At 40.8% G+C, this 18,223-nt stretch overlaps 1 protein-coding gene across 4 annotated transcripts in view; it reads right to left on the bottom strand.

Annotated features, from left to right (window-relative positions):
* E75 (ecdysone-induced protein 75) overlaps positions 1–18,223 on the bottom strand; it is a 152,225-nt gene that overhangs the window by 11,488 nt on the left and 122,514 nt on the right. For 3 of the 4 annotated variants that reach the window (XM_035881322.2, XM_035881318.2, XM_035881321.2), the window contains exon 2: positions 6,640–6,728. In XM_035881322.2, the coding sequence (XP_035737215.2) occupies positions 6,640–6,728 (89 nt within the window). Of the gene's footprint in view, positions 1–6,639; positions 6,729–7,214; positions 7,456–18,223 lie in introns of those variants that run through there. The other variant, XM_035881319.2, reaches the window with a different exon arrangement.

The following is an 18,223-nucleotide window of genomic DNA, read 5'->3' as shown; positions in this document are numbered from 1 at the left end:
TTCGTTCGTTTTCAATTGGACGATTAATAAATCCCTCCCCCGTCCCTCCAACTATCGTTTCGAAAAAATTAATTAACACGGACCGATAGTCCTCTATTATTTCTTTTCTAATCTCTAACGAAGTTTTATCTAAACGACTTTATAAGGCTAGTTGGCACGTGTCAAGGTTCAAAAACGCAATAACGTTTTGTTACGTTGTTATCTATTATACGTAGCAAATTTTTATTACGATTTATTCTTTTTTTCTTTCCACTTTCCCCCCCCCCCCCGCCCCCTCTCTTTTTTTCCTTTCTTTGATTCAGAGTCGATAGAAGAAGGGGAAATAATTCTTATTGCGCGTGACGTAAACCTTGAGTCATTTTTGTTTGCCTTTTTTCTTTTCTTTTCTTTTTCCCTTTTTTTTTTTTTCTTTCTTCTAAGACCATCATCGTTGTCAATTTTTGCTCGATTAAAGGATAGAAAATATCGATTCAATATCAATGAGCTGCACGATTTTATTCCTCTATGATGATAGTGATATTATCGTTGTTGTAGAAAAAAAGAAAAGTAAACGGAGTAAACATGTAAACGGAGACTAAGTGATTTCCTTTGCGTTGGATGATCCGACGATCGTAAGGCGATACTACGAATGGACTCACCGAAGAGTCGAAAATCCAAGTTACGCGCGGGCGCGCGCGCTCGCTGCCCGGACGAGGGCAGCAACCCCCGTTGAACCCTTCGTTCTAGGTGGAAGAGAGGTCGCGAGAGGTAGAACACGGAGCATCGATCTCTTAAACCGTATATTCTCCCTCGGACGGGTCAGAGAGAGGCCGACGACCACCTTTCGCACCTTCCCGCGCTGCTTTTATCTTTACGACGATAATCATTACCAGAATAACCGGCGAAATTTTCGTTAACCGAAATCTTTTCAAAATAACAACCAGACTATTATCTGTATCTGATTATCTTCGAAAGATTATAAACATATATGTATTATATGTAACAATGACGATTAATCAAAAAAGGTCATAGCAATCGGACGATCTAATCGATAAAATCATTTAACGTTGTTCAAATACTGATCCCGATAAGATCGAATTAATAATTAATCATACGTTTGATAATGATAGTCTATTTGTCCAATGAAAACTATCCAAGTTGTAACACTCGTACGTATTAAGATCAAATTGTTACGATATTCTTTCATAAATACGTTTTGATTCTAAGATTAAAATATATTAGTATGAGTGTATTGATAACGTACCCTCGTGTACAAGGATGATAAAAATTATTCCAAGTCCCATGTTCCTCTTCTAATAGTATACGACGTAAACGATATTTTCCAATAAGGAAAAATGAACGAACGAACGAACGAACAATAAAAAGAAAAAAAAAAAGAAAAAAAAAAGAAACACAAGAAAAAAAAAGGGAAAATTCACTCACCGTTCTTCGAGTAAGTTCACACAAAAAAGGAAAGCAAGACGGAAGAAAGGAAGGAAGGAAGGAAGGAAGGAAGGAAGGAAAGAAAGAAAGAAAGAAAGGAAAAAGAAAGAATAAAGAGAACAAAACGTGGAAACAAACAGTACAAGAAAATCACACTCAACACTGTAATAACGCGATTGATTCGATTAAAATGATCGGAGAATTAACTCGCGTGATCCTGGATATATCGTCAAACCGAACATTCGAGAGTATAAAGAAACGAGAAAGAGAGATAAAGAGAAAGAGAAAGAGAGAGAGAGAGGACGTATCGCGTTGAGATAATCGCGAGGGAATACCGTGCTGGAGGACACGCGGAGGAACGTGTAGGGCGAAGAAGCGCGCGCTCGGTGACGGCGGCGGCGCCGCGGCAACGTGCGCGCATTATGCGCGCATAATACGTGCCATCGGCTAGTAAGTAAGTAAGTAAGTAAGTAAGTAAGTACGTGCATCGGCTACGCTCGCGCCCAAGCGCGTGCGCGTGCGCGCGCGTACGCACGATGTGCTCTTGCGGGGCCAACGACCGGAGCGCGCGACTGCTGCCGTTCCTCCTGCTGCTGCTGCTGCTGCTGCTGCTGCTGCTGCACCGATATCGAGGAGTAGGGATACGGTTCGAGAAAGAAAAGAGAGAGAGAGAGAGAGAGAGAGAGAGAGAGAGAGAGAGAGAGAGAGAGAAAGAGAGAGAAAGAGAGAAAGAGCTAGTCGACTCTCCAAGGAGGTACTGGAGGTGGTGCATGGAGGAGAAGTTGCTTTCGGAAGGGAAGAGTTGAGAGAGAGAGAGAGAGAGAGACCAAACGGAGTAACGGTGACGTACGTAACTCGCGCGCATGCGCACACGCGCGTCACTCCGCTCGCGACACTCTCCGCCACAGAACTTGTGCACAGAGGGCATTAACCGCTCGCTCGTTTGCCCGCACGACCGTCCGCCCGCTTGCCCGCCTGCCTGCCCGCCCGGTCGTTCGCCCGCTCCACCTCTCTTTCTTTCTTTCTTTCTTTCTTTCTTTCTTTCTCTCTCTCTCTCTCTCTCTCTCTTTCTCACCGCACCCCACCTCTCATTCTCTTTCTCGAAGCTGATAGTGGTGTACAGCCCTACACCACTCAAAATCCATCCATATTTCTATCATCATCATCATCATCAACAACATCATTGTCATCATTGTCGTCATATCGTCGTCAATGATCCAGACGTTAGATCTCGGTATCAATATAAACTTCGAGCATTTGGAAAGTTTAGAAAAAGATATCTAAATGTCTACCAATATCAAACTTTCTCTTGTCGCATTGGACATGCGCACCTTTCTGTAGATATAATAACATCTAACGCGAATCATATCTTTATTGAATCCACCATTGGTTCGCGTTACAGTTGACCGGATAACCAAGAGTTATCTGTTATCTCTAGGTATCGAGCATTAGAGAGAGAGAGAGAGAGAGAGAGAGAGAGAGAGAGAGAGAGAGAGACTGAGAGAAATACCCGTGATGGTGGTGGTGCTGCGAGCTAGAACACCTACCTCGATAATAAGCGACTGACCCGATTCTAAAGTAGATGCACCGGGGTCAGTAACCTCAAGCGAGAGCACCGAAATACCCGCGCAATCAAATGAAAATGAGATCACGACTCGTTACGACATCAAAAATGACGCTGTGTTCGCGGAGAAAGAGGGAGCGAAAGAAATGGAGAGATGGCGGAGGGGACGAGATGGTTGAGGGGGTAAGGAAGAAGGAGGAGAGGGAGGAGGAGGAGAAGGGGAGGAGGAGAAGGAGGGGAAGCATTGGCGGGGGAGCAGCAGCCACGTGACGTAACTGGCTCGGGGGTCGACGACCGGAGGGTTAATGCACCGCTCGCCTGCTTTCAACCCTCCGGAAAAATCGTCGGACGCGCGGCCGTAAGCGATTCCACCGCGTTTCACTTCCACGCGAAAAGATTTAAAGAGGAACATCCACTATTTGAAAAAGTATCTATTATAATCTTAAATCTCCTAAAAGATATATATTAATGTCACCGATAACGTTTTAAGTATGCGACTACTATATTTTGCTTCGATGGAAATTTTATTATGTCGCGGCTAGCTACACGAATAGATCTCTCTCTCTCTCTCTCTCTCTCTCTCTCTCTTTCTCTTTCTCTTTAGTTCATTTTGTTTGAGAGATCAAATTTAAAGAAAGGAAATGACGATTTGAAATGGGAGGAGGGAGGGGGGAGAAGTCTTAATTTGGGGGAAAAAAGAAAGAAAGAGAGAAAGATAGAAAAAGAAGAAAAGAAAATCGAAGAAAACGACGTGGAGGCATTCGGTCGTGGCCTCGTCACCGTTAACGATTTCAGGGCTTTCGCTGGATAGCTAGATGACCTGATAGGAAAAGAGATAGAAGGAGAAAAGTTTCAAGATGGCAAACTCGTCGTAGTTATACGGCGAAATAGTAGTGCAACAGTAGTACGACCGAGCGACCTAGTCTCAAAGATATCTCTCTCTCTCTCTCTCTCTCTCTCTCTCTCTCTCTCTCTCTCTCTCTTTCTCTCTCTCGGACGCTCTTCCGCGTTCTCTTCCCTTTCCACGGGACCCCTCTTCTCCGCCACTGGTTTGCTGTGGGGGACCACGTTCTACCGCTAGCGGCTAGGTCACACTCGGGGAAAGATTCACCGTCCGGTGGCTGGCTTAGCGCCTCCTACGGCGCTCCTGCGCGTCGCTCCTACGCTCCTCTACCCGTAAGTTACTGACCTAGTCAATCGGCCGGCTACCCGGTCAGCCTAGTCCTTTTTTCTCACGACCGCTTCGAGAACAAGAAAGAGAGATAGAGAAAGATACGGTAGTGATGATGTACCGGTTGATCGAGCCATGAACCTCCTGCGTGTCGAATGAACCGAACGATCTTTTCTCTCTCTCTCTCCCTCTCTCTCTTTCTTTTTTTCTATCCATCTATCTCTATCTTTCTTTCGCTACCATTATCGTTTTCATTCAGCCTGCTAATGAAACCCATCTAGACAAATGTCATTATGAAAAATCGATTTCCTTTGTTTGCCCAAGTCGATCGATTTACTTTTTTATTTTTTCCATTTCCCTTTCGATCGATCGAGATTTATCACGTTAGTAGAGAGGAGAGAGAGAGAAAAAACAGAAAAGAGAAGGAGAAAAAAAAACAACTATGAACGTTAGGAAAGATCTTTGAGAAATGCATTCCAAAGAGTCTCGTCGATTATCCTGTATCGAATCTCGGAAGTATCTACTTTCTCTTTTTTCTTAGTCGAAACGATCATCATCTCTCCGAGAATTTTCGGAAGCTGCTTGGTCACTCTCTCTTTCCTCGGATTTCTCTCTCTTTCTCTCTTTTTCTCTGTTTCTCCCTTTGACGTGTACCACCAAACAGCGGGGTTTCTAGCCGCTTTTGAAGATTTTTCACCGGCTAAACTCGATCATTCCTGCGGGGAAAACTTACTACTACTGAGCCATTCTCCCTTTTCATTCAGGTAAGTCGAAAAAAAGAGAAAAAAATAATATAAGTTCGTCGTATTAGGGAGAGAAATGTTCGAAGCAAACCGTACCATGGTCGAAACATATCTGCGAGAGCCGAACCGATCGTGAAACGCGGCACCTGGCGAGGCAACCACCTCCATGTCAGTACCATCGAACCTGGAGGTGGTAAAGCGGTCGATGGTGGCGGTAACTATGACTGTTGTGGTGGTGGTGGTGGTTGTGTTGCTGCTGCTGCTGGGGCACTCGGAGGCTATGCGAAACGATTTTGCGAGTCCTAGCAGTTACCTCCTCCTCCTCCTACTCTTCCTCTTCCTACCTCTCCTTTACCCCTAATCACGGTCCTCTCCCCACCCTCCATTAGATCTCTCTACCCCCACACTTTTTACTACCGATCAGTCCACGAGGAGAATCTTTAGCCTTCGTACCTTGTCTCTTTATTACGAATTTGTTAAACGTGACGAGCTTAAGGATTGCGACAAATCTTGTTGTTGACTTTGGGAAATGCTTCGAATTTTTTATGAAAACAACGAATCTTATCCTCTCTTTTTCTCTCTTTTATTTTACATCTTTCGACGTAACAGTTCCGAGAAACGAAGCCACACGCAAACCACCGACACAAAGAACTCCTTACGAAGGTAGCCCTTCGAAAGGGCCTGAAGGGCTCTACTACCTGCACTCTCTCTCTCTCTCTCTCTTTCTCTTTCTTTTTCTTTCTCTTACTTCTCTCCATGTTTTTCCAAAAACTCTGAAAGATTCTTCTGAGAGGGAGAGAGAGAGAGAGAGAGAGAGAGAGAGAGAGAGAGAGAGAGAGAGAGAGAGAGAAAGAAACAGATCATCCTAAAAATTTGCCGAATATCTTTCTTTCGATTTCCTTCTTATGTAACCACCAACCGTGGTTGCCTTTGTTATTATTTGCCTTCAGAATAGAAGTAAGCTGGGCTCGTCTCCCTCTCTAAGAATTCGATCGCGAATGACCAATAAGATTCTCTTGTATTGTATATATCTGAACAGCATCATTGCCCTTCAGACCGGACGTAAAACGAGAACTTGTCGTTTCATCATTCAATACATTTCGTGGTATTACGGAAGATCGAGCAAAGGCGGAGATCGGTTTAATATACAAAAGAGACTGATGGAGTAAGAGAGATAGAAAGAGAGAGAGAGAGAAAAGGTAGATACATAGAGATGGTACATCCTCGAGAGATCGCGGTTATACCACCTACATCCGTCGATTTCCGTGTGTCCAAGGCCGAGTTCCTCTCGGTCGATAACACCTCTTCGCGACCTTGGACAGTTCTCGCTCTTTCACACATCGCTCACGCTTCCTGGGCTATTCGTCTGCGACGAATTCGATACTTTTCGAAGGACTTTCGAATGTCCCGGACACGTTACCGTAGTCAGCAAATATCTCTTCCTACGTTCTTTTTATATGCGAAACAACGCGACGATAAAATAAGAGCCATACGATACACGAGCTAAATACAAAAGTTTAAATTCCGTCGATCGTATTACGTGGAGTCATGAAAGAATTAAACGAATAAAAAAAGAAAAGAGGAAATGAAATATATATATATATACATATATATATATATATATATATCAAATCAAATATCGAACCGTCGTTCGCTTCGTCGGCATATGAAACACGAGAATATGGAACTCTTGTAAATCGTGAGGAAGAAAAAAGAAAAGGAAAAAAAAAATAACTTACTTTGCATCCCTCGCAGGAATGAACGCCATAATGAAAACCAGAGGCCTTGTCACCACAAACACGACAGAGTACTGTGGTTCCATCGAATTCTGAAAGAAGAAAAGATATATATACGATTAGTCCCGAACTATGGTCTTTGAAGATTCACGTGTGTTTCGATAATGCATATAAAGAGATGAAGAATGAAAGAAAGACGCGCAAACAGACAGAATGAACAAGAGAAAGAAAGAGAGACAGAGAGAGAGAGAGAGAGAGAGAGAGAGAGAGAAAGAGCACGCGCGCGAGACTCGCGGAGAAAGGTGGGAGAGAAAGAAGAACACTTTCTCCTCTCTCGCAGTGAGTTACAGCATCGGCGCGTTACAACTTTCCGCTTTCACTGCGTTATCAGGCGGGGGAGGAGGGTGGGGTGGCGGTGGGAGTGGATAAGAAGGAAGAACAAACGAAATTCGTAGGAACTACAACAACACTGCACTTTTTGCCAAACAAAGATCCCTTTTTCTTCTATTGACTGTATTAAGGTGATACCGATCGATCGTAATTAACAGGGGAAAGGAAATTTGATAGATCAATCGTACCTATATTTAATTCGGGCTCGGGTTTAGCCGAGGACACGGTTGAATCCATAGTGGGCATGTTAGGACTGAGACGATGAGGCAACTGAGCAACGTGATAGGGACTCGACATGCCCTGTGATACGCAGGACATACGCGAGACACTCGAAGCTCTTGATGATGCGGAGATCGGTGACTCCGGTGGTGTCGCTAAAGCCCCTTGAATGCTACTGTCTGCCGTAAGTATCATCTTTTGTCGAATCAAAGAAAAAACTATTTGTCTATCAATCTATCTATTCATCTAATATATATATATATATATATATATATATATATATCCATATATATATATCTATATCTATATATATATATATATATCTAATCCATATTTTTCACGATTCAGTTCACTTTGTCACCTATAGCACTGTACACTGTGACGAAGTTACATAGAATATTCGTCTGCACTTTTGTCCCTCTTCACTGTCACCTTATCTATTTTCTTTCTTCTTTCTTATTTTTTATCTTTTTATTATTATTTTTTTTTTTAATTCCGTTTTCCTATAATTGTATTATTGGTTTACGATGCACTGGACACGATAACGAGAACGACCATGACGATGACGGCGACGACAACGGCGACGACGACGGCGACAACGACGACGACGACGACGATGACGACGATGACGACGACGACGACGAGAACGACGACGACGACGACAACGACGACGACAACGACGGCGACATAGAAGAGCGCATGACTCTATCGAAGTAAGCTCATGATGATCGCGAGAACGTTGGTGCTAGCTCGAAAGGCAGGTGCGATCTGTTCCGAGCCGAGGGTACAAGCCGTAGGCTTATAGAGTAGAGGAGGAACGCGCGCGGCTCTGCCGCAGACACAAACGCGCGAAACCGGCGTTCCACTGCCGTTACGAGACGGAGCAGAAGAGAGAGTGAAAGTAAGTCTTCGCTCGAGGGAGGTTCGCGTTGCTCTGACTCGAGTTCGGCGCTGCTGCCGAGTGCTGGATACCTGCAGCCCTTGCCCGACGAGAGCTTTCGTCGTAGTCGTGTCGTTTACGTCGTTGTACGGCCGTCTGCTGTGTTGAATGTCTCTCTCTCTCTCTCTCTCTCTCTCTCTCTCTCTCTCTCTCTCTCTCTCATGCTCTTTCTCTTTGTCTGTGTTTGTGTGTTGTACCGAGTTGGTGGGGAGAAATTGATGTGCTCGCTTGCCTGCGTGCCAGCCCGAGGAGCATCTACAATGTCTACGCCCTGACTACTACTACCTAGTACGTCACGCTAGTAGTAGTAATAATAATAATACAAGAGCTAGCCGAGTAGTGGGCTGTGACGATGGTAGTGGTGGTAGTGGTGATGGTAGTGGTACCAGTAGTAGTAATAATATACACAGATACACGAACGGCAGAGGGACACAGAGAGAAAGAGAGAGAGAGAGAGAGAGAGAGAGACACAACGAACGGCCGACGAGAGTTCATCGTATTTTCAATGCTGGAGGTCACTGACAAGCGAGGTAGCGTGAGTGCGCTCGCGCGAACTCGGGCCCCAGCCGAGCCAATCGCAGGTCGGCTCGTTGGGCCGCGCGGATACGCTATTGGACGGAGCCGGCCCCTTCCTCCCCTCCACTAGCGACGCGCCGAGACGTCGACCGGCCGGCAGGCTTCTCCTTCTTCCTCCCATCGGGAGGAAGTTCATCGGCCGAAACCTTGACTGAATTACCCCGCAGCGGCGGCCAAGGCCATGTGCCCTCTCGCTCGAGCCAACGCGCGACTCGACCGTCGCGCCGTCGCTTTCCGTCTCTCTCTCTCTCTCTCTCCCTCTCTCTTTCTCTCTCTCTTTCTCTCTCTCTTTATATCTCTGTATATCTATCTCTTTCTCTATCTCGCATGATCTTTCTCTCTCGGATTCTCGTACAACTATCCTCATCCTCCTTTTCCTCGTATCTTTTCTTTTCGGTCCCTCAAGGGCTCGTCCTCCTCACCCTCCGATCAGCCCGACCGCAATCATTTCCTAACTTCCCCGCCTCTCCCATCTCTCTCGCAACTGCAAAGCTTCGGCACCGAAAGTATGTATATATTTCTTGTTATTTTTTTTTTAAAAATTCGACTTTTCCATTCCAATTTTTTTTTCCTTTCCATCCTTTTTTCTCAATCCTTGCTCTCGTTTCGTACGCACAAGAACGACATCGTCCATCTCGATCTTTTTCAATCCTTTTTCAAGCGAACGAGGTCTCCGGTCGCGCGTACCATCGCCTCTGCTGGCCTCCTTCCACCTTCTTCTCTCTTCTCCCCCTCACCCTCTCCCCTCTTCCTCTCCCTTTTTTAAGATTTTCGCAAACGATAAAAAAAATTGATTGCCACGCGCCATCGGAGTTCATCGAACCTGACAGACATTTCTAGTTTTACGCGTTTTCGCGCGGTAAGAACGAAAAACGAAAGAACGAAAAAAAATAAAAAAAAAAAAAAAAAGAAGAAAAGAAAAAAAAGAAAAAAAAAGAAGAAAAAACGTTCATTGATTTGCGATATGGCCAATGTCCTCGTGAACCATGAGAAATCTCCTCGCGCGTTTGCTTACACGACTGAAATTCGACGATAGTCGTGCTAATAATGAGAAACTTCCCTATACTCTCTCTCTTTCTCTCTCTCTCTCTCTCTTTCTCTCGCTTCCATAACCGGAAGTTCTTTCCGTCGATTGAAATATCCTGAGGATTTCGTGGAAACGAAAAGGATATTCGATATTTTTCGGCAAAAAAAGAAAGAAAAAAAAAACAAGAAAGAAAGAAAAACCGAATCCTCGTAAACGTTGCCTCAATGGTAATGGCGGCGTTGGTAATAATTCGAAAGCGAGACGGGTCTGGAGTGGGACGTTAAACCCTTCCACGTTGGCCTAGGCAAACCCTTTTGCCCTTCGAGGCCGATCTCATCGCCCTCACTACCGACAACATGAGCCGTCTGGCCAAACTTCTGGCATTTAGTTCTTCTCTGAACTTGGAAAGGATGAAAGATGCTTTTTTTTTTTTCTTTTCTTTTCTCGTATATATATACACACATATATATATATATATATATATATATATATATATTTTTTTTTTTTTTTCTTTTTCTTTTTTCTGAACCATTTATTGCCTCATAAACGCATAAACTCGTATTATACTTTCTCCGTGATTTGTGCTATATTACATCTCTCTCTCTCTCATCTCTACAATCATCATTATCATCATTGAGGCGATAACTTATTTTCATGATTTTATGGCTGCCCCATTACGAGTACTACTCCGATCGACTTCCGTTGTCCTCTCTCTCTCTCTTTCTCTTTTGTTTCTCCTTCTTGAGTACTATTCCATATTAGACACTCCGCGAAATGAGATCAAAGTTTATATCCCGATAGAACAAAAGCCATTTTACGATCGAATAAAGCGAATCAAATCGTAACGTATCTCGACAGAAGACGGATTCTTTAGACTCTCCTTTTTCTTTTTCCCCTACCATACACATCGTTCGATCGGTACGTAAGTTACCGCGAACTCTTGAACGGACCTCGAGCATAATGCTCGACGTTGGAGGTCATCTTCCGTCTATCTTTTTCCTTGAAATCGGCTAACAACCTGAACGATAAACGACGGTTTATATGCTAAACGTATAGGTATATAACCCTATAGATTTTCAGTCATCGCGTGACATTTATATTTAATCGTTTGACGAACATCGACCTTCTAAGAGAGTATATATATATATTCTATACCATTTACAAAGAAACATGAACTTCCGTTTCCTTTTCAATTTGCTTGAATATAATAATAATAATAATAATAATAATAATAATAATAATAATAATAATAATAATTATTATTATTATTATTATTATTATTATTATTATTATTATAATGAACGTGCGAGATAATACAGCAGCGTTTAATCATTGAAAAAACGTGTAAAGTAATAAAGTTTCTGGAAATTTATGCGAGTCAAGGTAATTTATGCCAAGCTTAATGTCCTCTCCCCCGCCCTCCCTCTCTCTCTCTCTCTCTCTCTTTCTCTCTCTCTCTCTCTCTCTCTCTCTCTCTCTCTCTCTCTATCTATATATCTATCCGTCTCTATCTATCTCTCGTAGAATATAAATGTATACATTCGTCGTCCGTTTTACGACGTCAAATCTTATTCTTGATGAGTCGATGTTAGATGACTGAAACTTTATGGACAGATCTACCTGTTATATAACAGTTAAGTATTATACTTGATTAATATGAATAATCAAATTGAAGAAATATTTCTATTTTATAACACCTTCGATATTTTTCACACGTAAAATTCGTTGTTCGTCATTACGGCTATATCTTTGGGCGTAAGATCTTGATACACGTTGGAACGATAAAAATGTTAAATGATAGTAGTAGGAAATTATTATATGGAACCCGTTGGTTGCTTCCCAGCAACGAACGTTTCATTGTCTAGTTTCGTCCTTGGCACTGAAGCAGCGACCGACCGGTTGCTGATCGTTTCTTCTTCTTTTTCTTTTTTTTTTGTTCCTTCTGTACTTTTATAAAATGCTAACTGATCTCGGTTCCGGTTATCACATCATCGGACACGTATTTACCAATGCTTCTTTCGTAACGTTTGATCCAAAATTTTAATAAAAAATTTCGAATATCATCGTGATACATTATCTTTTGTTATCGTCAATAATCATTCTTTCCTCATTCATATGTAAAATACTAAATAATGTTCAATCATAAGAGAATATTTAATTGAATTAAATATTGTTCAACATTAGATAGTATTCGTGCGTGTGTATTCACGACGGACGCTTATATGGCTCTGCTTCCGCAGTAGGTGCTATGGGGCAGGCTATGGGTATAACGGTGCGCACACCGCGTCACGCACATGCGTGCGTGATGTCACTGAACCTGCAACATCATCACCATCACCGTCATAATAATAATAATCATCATCATCATCATTATCATCCTTGTCGTTGTCATCATCACCATCATCATCAGCAGCAGCATCAGTATCCTCGACCACTGGCAAGTAGTAGCCAAGAGCCACTACACAACTACGAGATCCTTCTTCCTGTTACTATTGATATAACTGTGTGCGCGTCTCTCTGTATGTATGTGTCTCACGATTATTGAAATATTTCAATTTTAACAAAGGCAAGATGATATTATGCAACGATGAAAGAACAGATAGATAGATAGATAGATAGATCGATCGATCAATCTATCCTCATCTTACATAAATCGAAGAGAAGGAGAAATCGTGTCAGTAGAGAACTCCCACTCAATCGATTTCACCTCGAATCACTCGATGAATGCTCTCGATTTCAGAACGATTCCTTTTTATGTCTTATGTAACTCCGGGCTAAGAAAGTTTCGTAGTCCCGAAAACAGATGCGCGTCGTTGACACAAATCCGTGACTCGTAGTTTTCCTTCGTAACCGAGATACGATCTACATAAGTAAGTATGTATGTATGTATGTATGTATGTATGTATGTATGTATGTATGTATGTATGTATGTATGTATGTATGTATGTATGTATGTATGTATGTATGTATGTATGTATGTATGTATGTATGTATGTATGTATGTATGTACGTACGTATGTATGTATGTATGTACGTGGTTCGCCCAACAAAAAGCAAAGAGTTGCGTTGGCCGAGCATGCAACGTGCATTTGAGTACGCGTGCAGTACCCTGAAGAAGACGACGACGAGGACAACAACGAGCAGCTGCACTCGTTTAGAAAACGCCCACCACTGGTTCCTTTCTCCTCTTTCTTCCTCTCTTCTTCCGTCTCTCTTTTACCATCCTGCCCCCCATCTCTCTCTCTCTCTCTCTCTCTTTCTCTATCTTTCTTTTTCTTAATAAGAACCAGTAGTGACCCCTCGATGACCCCTTCGAATGAAAGGACCCGACAACTTCCTCTATCAAAAATCTTCCTAGAAATCGTCTGATTATAAATTTTTCTTAAATTCTTTAGAAAACGGGAGAAATGAGTTAAAAAAAAAAAAAAAAAGAAAAAAAAAGAAAAAATAGAAAAGAAAAAATGAAAACAGAAAAAGAATCATTAACGCGTTAAAATACATTGTATGTAAATTTAATCAATAGAATTAAAATGTTTATACCTTGACATCGATAAAAATCAATATCTAATATAATAGAAAATTAGAATTTCTTTCATAATTACAAGAACGGGTGTGTGTGTGTGTGTGCGCGCGCGCGCGTATATAACCTGTACGATCGTTATTTGAATTAATACGAGTTAATAGTATGTAATCTGATGATTGTTTATTATACGATCCCCACTTAAAATGGATCATGGATAATCCCGTGTTTGTATGAGTTGAGAGCTATGAAAAATGAAAAGAAGGAAGGAAATACACGGTGGAATAAAAAGAAGCGCGCGACTCGCTTATGGAAATTGTTAGAGCAGTGCCGCGAAAGAAAAATGGAAAAAGTAATTTCTCTTCTGGTGCCTCTCTCTCTCTCTCTCTCTCTCTCTCTCTTTCTTTTCTTTTCTATCCCCACCCTTCTTGATCCTCCTCTCGCTATGCCCTCGATGGACGACTTACGCCGCGACCTGCAAAACCGTTCTACACCTATTTCTCAAACTCTTCATACTCGGCACGCGTGAACGGTTTTGCGTGGCTAGTAAATCACTCTCGAATTATTCAGCATTCTTATTCTTTTTTGTTTTTTTTTCTTCTTTTTTTTCTTTTAAATATGTGTACGAGCGTGCGCTTGCGTGATACAATGTGGATCTTACATGAATCCAAATCGCGTTTTTAGAATATATTAAATATTTCTAATATTCTTTCTTCTTTTTCGCCTTTCGTAACGATTACGTTAAAATTTAAAAAAAAGAATATATATATATATACACACACACATATATAAATATTAATGACCTTTATTCGAAAGATTCATTACTTTTATATGCAATTGTGAAATTTAACAAAAAAAAAAAAAACAATAAATAAATAAATAAAACAAAACGTAGTCATTTCGACTATGAACAATGATGTTCGTTTTCTTTTTTTTTCTTTTTTTTAACTAAAATTAAAAAACAAAAGATAAAAGAAAAAATATATATATATGTAGTATGTATAGATACTTATTCACAAATATTTGTCGAAATTTACAAGTAAATTATGTACAACCAATTTATGACGAACATCTATCTATCTTTCCGCTCGTAATTAAATAATAGATATTTCTATTTTCTTACCTGAGGAGAAAAGGTTTTACTATAGGCGAACAAAAAAAAAGGAAGAAGAATATAAAGGATCTTAAGAAATAACCCTGTCAATTCCTCTCTCTCTCTCTCTCTCTCTCTTTCTTTAAACGATCACAATAGAATCATTTTGTTCAAGGGCATAAGTCAAAAATACTTTTCTCCTTTTCACTTTTTTTTTTTTTCTTTTTTTTAACATACAAAACACATATAATATTCCGAATGATTTTAACGATCCGAATTAAAGGTCACGTTTATGGTAGTTACACGAATGAAAATAAAAAAAGAGCGCACGAAAGAAAATTGATTTTAACGTAGGTCGAGGCCGATAAAAATGGGAGCTCGAACGTGGGCCGAAGGATAAATACGATAGTAAGGACAAGGGCGGAGAAGAGAGGAGTGCTGCGGTGCATCGTCGTTGGCGTTGAACTTGATCGTCCGTACGACCCTGAATCGAGCGAGGATGGTAAAAGGCCGAGGAGAGAGAAATAGATCTTTCGTGGGACGAGACAAGGCGAAGGAGAACGAGAGCAGAGAACAGAGACAGAGAGAGAGAGAGATAGAGAGAGGTAGAGGTAGAGAGAGAGAGAAAGAGAGAGAGAGATAGAGGGAGAGAGAGAAAGATGGTGTGCCACTAGCCGCGGCCCCGAGCTGTCCTGTTTCGCATTGCTACTTCTTGAGGTGCAAGTCGTTTATAGCGAGTACTTCGACTACTACTACTACTACTACTACTACACTACTACTACTACTACTCACCGGTTATTCGCGCGACGACCGCGGCAAACCGCTTTTTTCAATCTCGATTAATCGAAGAAAAACAAGGAGAAACGATGCGGTCTCTTCTATACGAAGTATATTATAATATGTATCTCTGAACTCTCCCTTAGGTTTCTTACAGGGAACGATCGACGGACGAACGGACTCCGATGATTGGGATAAGAATATATAGGAATATCTTGTGATAATTTATTTATTATTATTATTACTTTATTTTTATTTTTATTATTATTATTATTATTATTATTATTATTATTATTATTATTATTATTATTATTATTATTATTATTATTTCGAAAAGTTGCCGATCGAAACTAAATTGTTACTGAACTCTACTTTCCAAAGAGAAAGAGAAAGAGAGAGAAAGAGAGAGAGAGAGAGAGAGAGAGAGAGAGGGAGAGGGAGAGGGATCACTTAACGGTTCTACCATCGAGAAAACGCAAGGAATCATAGAGAATTTGTTCTCTCTTTCTCTTTCTCTTTTTCTTTCTTATGTATAGATAGTAGCATATTTGGCACAGTCCAGGAACCCGTGAAAAATCGTACGAGCTTTCGTTAGACACTCACGGTTAGTTATTACTATTCTTTTCTAATGTCGAAGTGGAAATAATTGACCGAGGGAATAGGAAGAGCAAAAGGGAATGGTGAGAGGACAAGGAAGGAGAGACCTACTAAAAAATTTTTACGATCCTAATGCGATTATTACGCCACGGTATTGTTCGGCACAGAGGTTTCAATGCGATTAGTTTTCGTTTGTTAGCTCCCGTCCAATGAGATTTAAAAAAAAACAAACGCTTTCGAATCGTCCTCCTGTGTTATCGATAAGTAACCTTTCTCCGTAGATGTCTCCTTCGACACCTCACCTTACTCATAAATTTTTCCCCAACGTGATTTATATTTGACCTATTATTAGAATTTCCAAGGACACTATGCTTCGAAGAAGAAGATAGGAAGAAAGGAAAGAATGAAAAGAGAAATCATTTGGGAAAACCACATACGAATGAGACGCGATTATCGAAATCGTTCGACCAAGAATGTTATTTTTACGATTGTATCGAGCCATCATCGAAAGAATTTTATGATAGTCCCTAATCTGAGTTTCCTAATGCGAGTTCAAAAGATATCATTCTATTCTATTGAGCGTGTAAGAGATTCGTCTTGTAATTCTTTTAACTATAAATATTTACGTGTACGATAGAACAGAGAGAGAGAGAGAGAGAGAGAGAGAGAGAGAGAGAGAGAAAGAGAGAGAAAGGAAATATTTATATTATCTTTTAATTAAACTAAAATGCCGATTCTAGGATGATAATGATAATGAAAGATCGAAGAATTAAAAAATTTTTCTTTATCAATCATTGTCAAAAAGAAAAATATGGTATAAAAATGATGGATGGAAAGATCGTTCCATCTCATTTAAAATTAGCGGTAAACCAAGGCTTAACCTATCTTGCTGTTATAAAAACCTTAACGAATTGGGTAGGATTTGTGAGGTCGTCTTAGTACTATTCAACAAATTTCTACGTAATCAGAAAAATAATAAAGGACTCGTTACGTTCTGGTATTTTACGTAGGCATAGCTTGTGTTAGAAAAGATAAAGGTAGAAAGGTATAGATCTAAAGGGAAAAAGGTTTAAGAGACGATCGGTCACGGGGAACGTGTAATAAATTTCAATTGGTCAGGCATGTTTTTTTTTTTCTATCTTAAAAATTATTTACTAAATATCTTAATATCTTATTAACCTTTTCAACAAGATTATTAAAATCATACTCGTTATTTCTAAAATTAATGTATTATGATTTATATCGTATGATTATGCATATATCAATATGCATAAGAGGAGGTAATTATTAAGGCAACGTAACAAATTATAGAAGACAGGTAGGTATATAGGTGTATAACTGATGAGATGGAGGTGAGATAAGAAACAAAAAAAGAACAAAAAAGAAAGAACAAAAAAAAACAAAGAAAAAGAGACGAAAAGGAAAAAAAGAGGAAAAGAGGAAGAAAATAAAAGGCATACCTCGAAGGATGAATCGTTAAAAAGAGGGAATGACCTCGAAGAGGTGGCGGAAGTACGTTCTCGTCTTGTCTTGAAAGACGACCTTGCGATTCGGCGAAGAATAAGGCCGAACGACCTTACTTAGCGAGGAAGCTTGGACCTATGTACGACGGATCGTACGCGTTGTCCTTGAAAAATCTTCATTCACGGCCAATTTCACGAGTAAGCTTTTTCTTTCCCCCCTCCCCCGCCATCCACCCCCACCCTTCTTTTTCTTCTTCTTCTATTCTTTTTTCTTTTTTTCCATTTTCTTTTCCTTTCTCGCGCAACATCCTACAGTTTCTCGTTGTACGGGCGAAGTAGGAAAACGCGCTATTAAGTGTAGCTAAGGGGTGGGAGAAGAAGTAGGAAGCTAGAGAAATAGAGAAAGAGAGAGAGAGAGAGAGAGAGAGAGAGAGAGAGAGAGAGAGAGAAAGAAAGATTCTGAAGTCACGGTCATCGATCCCAAGAACCGCGAGAAGCATTGAACGAAGTGTGCAGTCCTTGAGCGTTCAACCAACGGAGACAATGGACGCTGAGCGAGACGACGTCTTCGGAGCGTTGACCCAGAGACGATTAAATTAACGAGAATGATAGAAACAGACAGAGAGAGAAAGAGAGAGAGAGAAAGAAGAGAGAGAGAGAGAGAGAGAGAGAGAGAGAGAGAGAGGAAGGAAGAAAGAAAGAAAGAAAGAGAGAGGTGAAGATACCAATCTCCGAAGGATTAATGATTTTTTACGCAATCGGACTTACTCAATTCACCGATTATAAAATTGGCCAATTGGCACACTGACACCGATACAAAGTAGAAAAAATTGATTCAACCGTACACAACTATGACGAAGCCCTCTCTTCGTTTTTATTATTCTTTTATTTTTTTTTTTTTTTGTTTTTTTTTTTCCTTTACTTTTTACCTATTCTTTTCGTTTTCCTTTTTCAAACAAAGACTTTAATAACGAACGATCGATCG

Source organism: Vespa mandarinia, chromosome 20 (genome assembly GCF_050613455.1).
Source record: "Vespa mandarinia isolate Hongniang chromosome 20, ASM5061345v1, whole genome shotgun sequence".
NCBI classification, from domain to species: domain Eukaryota; kingdom Metazoa; phylum Arthropoda; class Insecta; order Hymenoptera; family Vespidae; genus Vespa; species Vespa mandarinia.
This window is presented reverse-complemented; position numbering and strand designations above follow the sequence as displayed.